Source organism: Etheostoma spectabile, chromosome 21 (genome assembly GCF_008692095.1).
Source record: "Etheostoma spectabile isolate EspeVRDwgs_2016 chromosome 21, UIUC_Espe_1.0, whole genome shotgun sequence".
NCBI lineage: Eukaryota > Metazoa > Chordata > Actinopteri > Perciformes > Percidae > Etheostoma > Etheostoma spectabile.
The window spans coordinates 10008917-10017674 of record NC_045753.1 but is presented as its reverse complement, the minus strand read 5'-3'; the positions used below and the strand labels follow the sequence as shown (position 1 = coordinate 10017674).

At 39.9% G+C, this 8758-nt stretch overlaps 2 protein-coding genes across 2 annotated transcripts in view; one reads left to right on the top strand and one right to left on the bottom strand.

Moving 5' to 3' along the window:
- Positions 1-8758, top strand: part of acsf2 (acyl-CoA synthetase family member 2) — a 26164-nt gene that overhangs the window by 1043 nt on the left and 16363 nt on the right. The window contains exons 3-10 of the mRNA XM_032501604.1: positions 970-1098; positions 1893-1946; positions 2036-2154; positions 3233-3395; positions 4386-4481; positions 5167-5318; positions 7701-7792; positions 7899-7975. Of these exons, the coding sequence (XP_032357495.1) occupies positions 970-1098; positions 1893-1946; positions 2036-2154; positions 3233-3395; positions 4386-4481; positions 5167-5318; positions 7701-7792; positions 7899-7975 (882 nt within the window). The remainder of the gene's footprint in view (positions 1-969; positions 1099-1892; positions 1947-2035; positions 2155-3232; positions 3396-4385; positions 4482-5166; positions 5319-7700; positions 7793-7898; positions 7976-8758) is intronic.
- chad (chondroadherin) overlaps positions 8262-8758 on the bottom strand; it is an 8200-nt gene continuing 7703 nt past the window's right edge. The window contains exon 5 of the mRNA XM_032501614.1: positions 8262-8702. The gene's annotated coding sequence lies outside the window, so the exon portion shown is untranslated. The remainder of the gene's footprint in view (positions 8703-8758) is intronic.

The window sequence follows — 8758 nt, the reverse complement described above, 5'->3', positions numbered from 1 at the left end:
ACCCGAACCACAGCTCTGCGCTCTCTGAGTCCAAATGGATGTAAACGCAGAAAGTAGCCTCATGGATTAGATTATTTTTGCTAACTGGATAATGATCTACTTACCAGATGGTTTCCCTCAATATACATTGTTTTCCTGGATTACAGCGGAGGTGGAAAATGGTTGTGATCTAGAGTCAGAAAGGCCACAATAATGACAAAAAGACTCATGTTGAAAAATACCATAATTTTCTTGTAAGATTTGAATGTTGTCCTCTTTATCCCACTACTGAGCCATTGCTACTAATCTACAGTGCTCAATGTTATCGTTTATCTAGGGGACCTGTATAGTTTCCAGATTCATTTCTTCAAATATCTCCACTTTAACATCTGTTGTGCTTTTTTGAAGATACTTATAAGATTGGAAGCAAAATCAACATCCTGGTTTTGGAAATGAGAACATCTCCAGGCCACATTTTGCTTTACAAGCCGTGTAAAGTGATAAAAAGTTATGGGCCTGGCTTCACCTTCTCTACCTGCTCCACAGAAAACAGACCTGTTACATAGTTGTTGTTAGAATTGCACTTGGACTCCAAGTTTTTTTTTTACGTTCTACAGTTTTATACAAAAGTGACATGGAGGAAGTTGTTAATTAACCTTAAAACTAACTTTACTAACTGCAATATCCTGTTACTCTTGTCTATGGAAGCTGGAAGCAAGCCTTTCCATGCCTAAATGCATAAAGTGTGACAAAACAATGACTTGATTTATTAGAATGCAGCATCACGCAGAAAAGTCTTCAGCCTTGACTTTCAGACTTAGACTTTTCCACCATTTCGGAGCCAGGACAACAAACATTCAGAATTTTAATAAGGGATTTTGTGTCCCTCGCAATAATGGAGCAGTGTAAATAACTCAGACACCAGCCTGATGCGGCAAGAAAGTCAAACAATACTGGAATTGTTGTATTTTCTTCTTAATATCTGTGTAGGTGGATCAAGCTGCAGCCGGGCTGTTGGCAATCGGACTGCAAAAAGGAGACCGGCTCGGCATGTGGGGGCCAAACACTTACGAATGGGTCCTGTTCCAGTTTGCCACAGCCAGAGCTGGCATCATATTGGTGAGTCTGAGCTACAGCTTATTGCATTAACAAGAAGGAAAACTCAATTTCAAGGGAAACGGTACTACTCTCTCTACTGCATACTCTCAATTGATGCGGTCAGAAAGAGCATCTACTGTGTCTTCTCCCTCTGGGCCTTCGAGCTCTGTTGTTGTCTAAAACTATTAAAAACACATCAATGAGCCACACTGTTGCACCGGCTGACATGTACAGTCATGTATGTCTTTTTGATGATTTCTGGAGGGGGACCTTACAGATGTTTATTCTATGGATTGTTGGAGCAGTAATGCAAGGAACATCTCTGTGTGAACAGACAAAGATTTCTTGGATCTTATCATAGTTGCAATTAACACATTGTTGACAATAAGGAAAATAAAGAACATCATCAGCTCATCATTGTGCAAATCAACATATTGCAATATAATTTAATCCATTTTAAAGAAGAGCTTAGTTCAGAAGTATGTACAGTAAGAAAGGAAAACCACCTACACAATGGAAAAGTATTACAGTGAAAGTTGAAGAAAGGAATATATGGGAGCGTGGGTTTGGAGGACATGGGTAGGGGCGGGTGATGAGTCTTTTTGTCATTTTGTTGAGCGAAAAAGTTTTTGAAAAACAAGCATGGCACCTTTAAACTAAAAGAAATATATTCTTCTCCTGGGGATAAAGTTGCACATATATGTTGGTCATTATCTACATTGTCTCTGATTTGGCTGTGGTCCAGTGTTTAATCTGTCAACCTTTTACTTAATGTTCCATCGTGAGCAACTGTTTATGGTTTTACCACCCAACAGGTATCTGTGAACCCGGCGTACCAGCAGAAGGAGGTGGAGTTTGCGCTTCGGAAGGTGGGTGACTTTTACAAACCTGATGTGACTGTGACTGTTTACAGAGACTGTATCACATTCAGGGGAATCCACTGCTCCTCTTCTTGCAGGTTGGGTGTAAAGCCATAGTGTGCCCGACCCAGTTCAAGACTCAGAAGTACTGTGAGATGCTGAGACAGATCTGTCCGGAGATCGAGACCTCCGCTCCAGGAGACATCAGGAGTGCACGGTACAGCTGCTGAAGCTCACCTGTCATTGTAACTGGTCTTAACTTTTTAATATTCTGTATGTTTAAATTAGGGAATGAATCAACTGTGTTGTCTAATTTCTACACAAGGCCGTTGAAAACACTCAAATCACGTCCTGTTAAAAACATCCTAAAAAAGAGTTTACATTCATTTAAACAAAAACTACACATGAAGGTTTTAAAAAAAAAAACTAATTCTGATATTTTTCAGAATAAAAGCTCTGCCACAACAATAAGTGGCACAGCAAAGTTACGTTTCTAGAGACTTGGTGGCGTAGGTAAGGCAAGTTTATTAAAGGGATGGTTCGGAGTAATTTCACCCTAGGGGCACCCCCCCCCCCAAAAAACAAAACAAAACAATTACTTGATTTAATAGAATGCAGCGTCAGAGTTGCAGCCGACCTGCCGTTTTCTGGGAGTTAGTTTCAGATATGTATTGCATAATTCTCCAGGAACTTATCCCAAGGCTAGTTGGTGAACTGCAGTAGCAGTTAGCAGAGCTAACGGCTAACATCCTAGCAAGCCCAGACATAGTAGTGCTAGTCAGTCACAAAAGCACAAACAGGAAAATTACATTAACAATAGACATATTTGTGCCATCGACTCATGCCTCTAAATGTCCGCAAATAATTCCTCTCTTGGGGGCCGTCTATACTCTGACAAAGGAGGTAAAAGCTGACGGTGCAGCACAGTTAATAAGCTACAAAAGCTCTGATTTTGGACTGCCTGGCTCTCCGTTCCCTTAAAGGACGTTTTGCTGTTTTAAATGCTGGTCTGTGCCCTTTTTAATATCTTTTTGTGTTATGTAAGACATTTATTTGAAGAGATGGAGCTGGGGGGATTTCAACTCCTGACCTTAGTGTGTGAATTATTCTAGCTACAGTCTGTTTTTTCTACATTAACAGAAAGATTAGTTCAGCTTTACAGGACACATACATCGAACAGTAACATGCAACTTTAACTTTAGGAGTCAAAGCTGCCAAATATTCCAGTGTGACATAAAGCTCCTCAGTTTTAAAGTATGACCTACGTTTCTTTCTTTGTTTGATTTTCCCCTCAGACTCCCAGACCTCCGCTCTGTGATTGTCATTGATAGTCGGCAGCCAGGAATGCTTCATCTTGAGGATGTCATGCAGGCGGGCAGCAGCCAGTACATGCAGCAGCTTCAGGATCTGCAGAAGAAGATCTCCTTTGACGACCCCATAAACATCCAGTTCACATCGGTAATTGTTGGATAATTCCTGCTGACCTTGAGGATTGTTATGGAGCTCTGTTGGAGTCCGTGCAAGCTGAAACATTTCTGATTGTGTGCCAGGTTTTGTTCTTTTATGGCAGGATGTGCTGGTTTTTCTGGTTCTTCTGGGGGAAAAAAGACTGCACACTGAATTACAGCTCTCAAACTTTATTGGACTGAAAAGGGAATGTTTTAATCCTTAAAGGGTTAGTTCAGATGTTTTGAAGTGGGGTTGTGTAAGCTACTTCTCCATAATCAGTGTGTTAGCTACAGTAGAGGATACCCCCAGGTTGGAGAAGCAGACTGGAGGAACAACACATTTTATACACCTAAAAAACAAACGCCGTCTACTGTAGCTAACACACTGACTATGGAAGTAAGTACCCCATACACCCACACCTCAAAACATCTGAACCATCCTTTTAAGGGTTGAAACGCTCCCTTTTCAGTCTAATTAAGTTTGAGAGCTGTGTTCAGTGTGCATTTTTTTTCCAGAGGAGGAAAAAAAACACAAAAATGTGGTTGTATAAATTGGGATTGAGGTGGAAAAAAACGCCCAAACCAAAACAAGTTCCTTCCCGAGGCTGTTTTGCAGAGGCCCCGTGGCTCCGTCCGCCTCTTAGCACCACCCACGATGATTGTGATTGGTTTAAGGAAATACCAGTCAACCAGAGCAGGTTTTTCTCCCATCCCAGAATGCTGTGTGGACTAGCCAGCGCTGTGGACGAAGGTCTGGCAAAGGGACACTATATTTGCCTTTACCTTTCATTCATTATATCCATGTTACTGATGACTATTAATCAAAACTCACAGCGCTGTAGAGGAAGATCTGGCAATGCAAGGCTATAATATCACTGACTGACAGTGTGCTTCACCTTGTTTAGAGAGCAATAAAATAATTATATCAGAGTGACCTCTGACCATTTTTATGGCTTTACAGTCATTTATACAGTCATTTACTTCTAATATCTGTTACCAGGGAACAACTGGGGCTCCAAAGGGTGCCACCTTGTCTCATCACAACATCATCAACAATGCCTACTTTGTTGGCAAGAGAGTGGGATACACATGGAGGGTGAGTCTTAACCGACATGTTGTCTTATGTATTATCTCCGTTTCATTTACCCCTAATGAACAGGAAGAATGTGTTCAGTTCTTGAAGTTATCAACTGAGTTTGGGGTATGATATAAAATAAACTAAATGGAACATGGAGCAGAGCCACAAAAAGGCCAAAAACAGTATTGTGTGTGTAAATCACAGCCTGAAACGTCTTCTTCTATATCAACAAAAAGCATTTCTTTTATAAGCTATAGACTTAGACTTCTCTTTATCAATCCTTTTTGGGATGACTCTCGCAAGGAAATTGAAATTTCCAGCATCAGTTTTAGCAAAAATACAGTATAGAAGGCCGTATAAAGATAACAATAATAACAGTAATAAAAATAGTAATAATGATAACAATAAGAACCTTTAGCTTTAAAAAGACATTTACCATAAATTATCAGTCAAAAGTGTCAGAGTTGAGTCAAGTGTTAAAGTGTCCAGGTATTTATGTGAAGAAACTGTTATAACAGTTTATAAAAAAAGTAGAAAATGTCTAAAATAGGAAATGATCTACAGACATTTGGCCATAAAGCACAACAGAACCAGGCAGGATGGTCGTTGTTTCTCAATGCATAATGATTCATCGCGCTCTTTCTTTCAATAACTTATTCCTCCACAATTTTAACCCTTCCTGTGTCCTAATCCTTCCCCACAGCCGGACCTTCGGATCTGCCTGCCTGTGCCCATGTACCACTGCTTCGGCTCTGTGGGTGGTGGGATGTGTATCGCCGTGCATGGCATCTCCATTATCTTTCCCTCTGCAGGGTACGATGGAAAGGCCACTTTAGCAGCTCTGGAGAGTGAAAGGTAACGCCAGAAACCCTTGGCCAGGTCCATAAGTGTAGACCGTATTAATCCTGTCCAACGGAAAGCCGTTTGATCTTTTATATCGTGTGAAAAAGGATTAAATGTGCTGAGAATATAATCCTCATGCATTCTGACGCTGCTCCGAAATACAAAGGGAAAAGCTTAGCTGGAGAAGTGGAAACTGGGCAAACTGGTTTTTACACATCACAGATTTTCCTCCGCTTACGTGTTGGAATAAATCAACAGCAAAGTGCAAATATAAAACAAACATGCACGTGAAATCATCTTCATGTATTGAAATTGTAATTGAAATTGTTTGCTTGAAGGTTACAGAGCGAGAGAACTATGCTTTAGCTTGTGTCTAGTCCCAGTTTTGTATCAAAGGTTCAAATGTTGTGTGCCGTGTCAGGTCTACAGAGGTCGGGTTAGCGTTAGGGTCAGATTCTCTGATCAGGTGGACCCTTCCTGAGTGGGATCAGATAACATGTTATTTGGTTGGTCATGGACAAAGAGAAGTGACTCAACAATCAGTGTTAAGTAATCTCTAGCTATTAGTCTTAGTAGTCTTATATTTCTTCCCAGAACAAAGTTGCCCTGAAAAATGTGAATCAGTGTTTCCCAAAAAGCCCCAAACGATGTCTTCAAATGTCTTGTTTTGTGAAACTAGAAACTATTCACATTTAAGAAGCTGCAATCAGAACATTTTTGTCAAAGGACTCAAACCAGTTATTAAAGTATTTGAATAGCTGACTACTCAGGTGTTAGGTGAAAACTAAATGATTCATCTTAGCTCTAGCCCTGTTAGGATATAAAGCAATGTATGTGTACAATTGTTTAGAATGACCAAAAGTGGGGATATACTAAGGGGACCAGATTTCTCAGACAAAATCCGGGGACATTTTCAGCTCAGAAGCGTTTATACACTCCAAAACACGTCATGTTTTTAGTTTAAAACGGGGACACTAGACCTAGAGCTGTTCTCATTAGGGGCTGAGCCCCCCCAAGGTCTGATCCTAGAATTACCCCTGCTGCTACTTCCTACTTGTACTCCACTACACCTCAGAGGGGAATGTTGTAATGTTACTGAACTACGTTTATCTGACAGCTTTTGCTTTACTGCTTCAGGCTTGTTTCTGCAACAGCGCATTGAGTATCGGACACAGTAAAAACTATTGAGGAAAGATTTTCCTCTGACAGTGATGCAGTATTAAATGAGGTTTCCGGGGACGGATCCAGCCGGGGACAGATCTCCAAAACCGGGGACGTCTGGTCACATTAGGATGTACAGATGTTTTTCAAAGCAGGAAAAGAACAGGTTGAACTACAAACTTTAACGTGTCTGGCTCTGTTGCTGAAAGCCAAGACATTGAGCCAGCATGTACAGGACCAGAAACCCTGCAACTGTTAAAACTGGCCTCTGAGAAAGAGAAATATAGGAGTAATGTAACAAATAGGCCCCTCTGACCCCCTGTCACTCTATAAGCAGTCAGTATTTATCCAGCTGTGTTTGTGCTAAGCTAACCAGCAGCTGGCTGTAGCTTTATCCTCTACTGAGATATCGATCCACTCCTCTAATCCTCAGCAAATGAGCCTCTTTTTCCCCCAAATGTCAAACTTTGCCTTTGACCTAAATCAAACAGTGTCATTTCAACGGAGTAGAAGAGTATCTCTTTAGTAGCTGTATCTCAAAATAAGTTTGTTTGATAGAAGGGAATTATGAAGATAGAAATCCAAGCATGCACAGGCACATTATGTAGAGTGTCTCCTTAAGAGCAGCCAATGTCCAGAGAGAGTTGGACTCACCGACACATTTTCATATTTGCAGCTACCAATTTGCAAACTCATCTACTGTGACTTTAATATTTACTTAATTAATTAATTAATTTAATTTGTTTATTAATCCCCAGTGGGGAAATTACAATTACAATTTACACTCTGCGTACACACTTTTGGACTCAAGATCTTTTATGATCTAAAAGATATTTTGAAATTAAATATACAAACATACGCATAGAAAACAACTCATTCTGAGCACATTTCTGCAGCTGTATTTTTGCAGTTTTTCCCATGATGCAGGGTTTCCCCCAGCGCATTGCAAGCCTGGTGGCCCGCTGGGCCTACATCTCTGGGAATTCATTTTTTAAAATGTATTTTTAAGACATTTTTTGAACTACAGTTACAATTAAATTTTATTTATTGTGTCAAATCATAACAAGAGTTGTCTCGAGACACTATAAGATAGAGCAGGTCTAGACCACACTCTATAATTTACCAACAAGACACAACAATTCCAGTAATTCCCACAAGAGCGAGCATTTAGTGCGACGATGGCAAGGAAAAACCTGAGATGCGTTGTGTGAATTTGTCTGTTGCTCCTCACAGGTGCACCTACATCTACGGCACCCCCACCATGTACGTGGACTGGCTCAACCAGCCAGACTTGGCTAAACATGACCTGTCGTCTGTTCACACAGGTGAGACAAAGGCCGATATTCTGCTTTAAATGATAGGACGAAATAACTCCTTGTTTAAAAAGATTATTTTGTTTTTGTCTTTGCGGGTATTTCCATCAACAAAAAGGCATCATGGCGGGTTCCCCTTGTCCTCCAGAAGTTGTGAAGAAGGTCATTACCATGATGGGCATCAAAGAAATAACAGTGAGTCAAAAGTTACATTTTGTGTTTTTTGAATTGTTATTAGTACAAGAAGCAAATGTATCTCACAAAACAAATGTAATCAAAAATTCACTTTATTAGAAAATGATTCAGTGTTGCAGTTCAGCTTTCACCCACCAGGGGGAGACACATCATAAGGGAAACGTCCATTAGAGTTAGCAACAACATGGATGTACACAGGAAGTCCTGTTGGGAGACTTTATTTATGCAGAGATCCAACATCAGGCATCTTGTAGAAAAGTAAAGAGTAAGACAAAAAGAAGGGTTCATTTTGTAGAAGGTTTATTGTGTGTGAGCACTTTGTCACCACTTCCAAAAGTCAAGGAAATGTAAAGATATTGAATATACATTAGATATACATAAAGTCAACAGTCAGTCAGTCTCTGAGTTGTTGTGCAAGATATTCTTCACTTTTTCTTACAATTTAGATCAGTGAAATGTTGAGAAAATGTTACAAATATTTTGCATTAAAGTATACAGAAAATAGCACAACATATAACATGTTAATCTCTTTAGACTTATTCTTGTCTACATTCTTAGCTGAGCCTAAAAAAAAAGGTAAATTTAGTCTCAAAGATCCTTAGAGTGTTAAAATACCTTCATACGGGGGAAATGGCACAAAAACAAAGAGAGATGTAATTTGTAAATTGCCTCCTATGATTCACCAAATAATACCCTACATTTTTCAAAGTCTTATTGTCTCTTAACCCTCATGTTGTCTTTGGGTCAAATTGACCCGTTTTCCTATATCAATGTTCTTTTTAA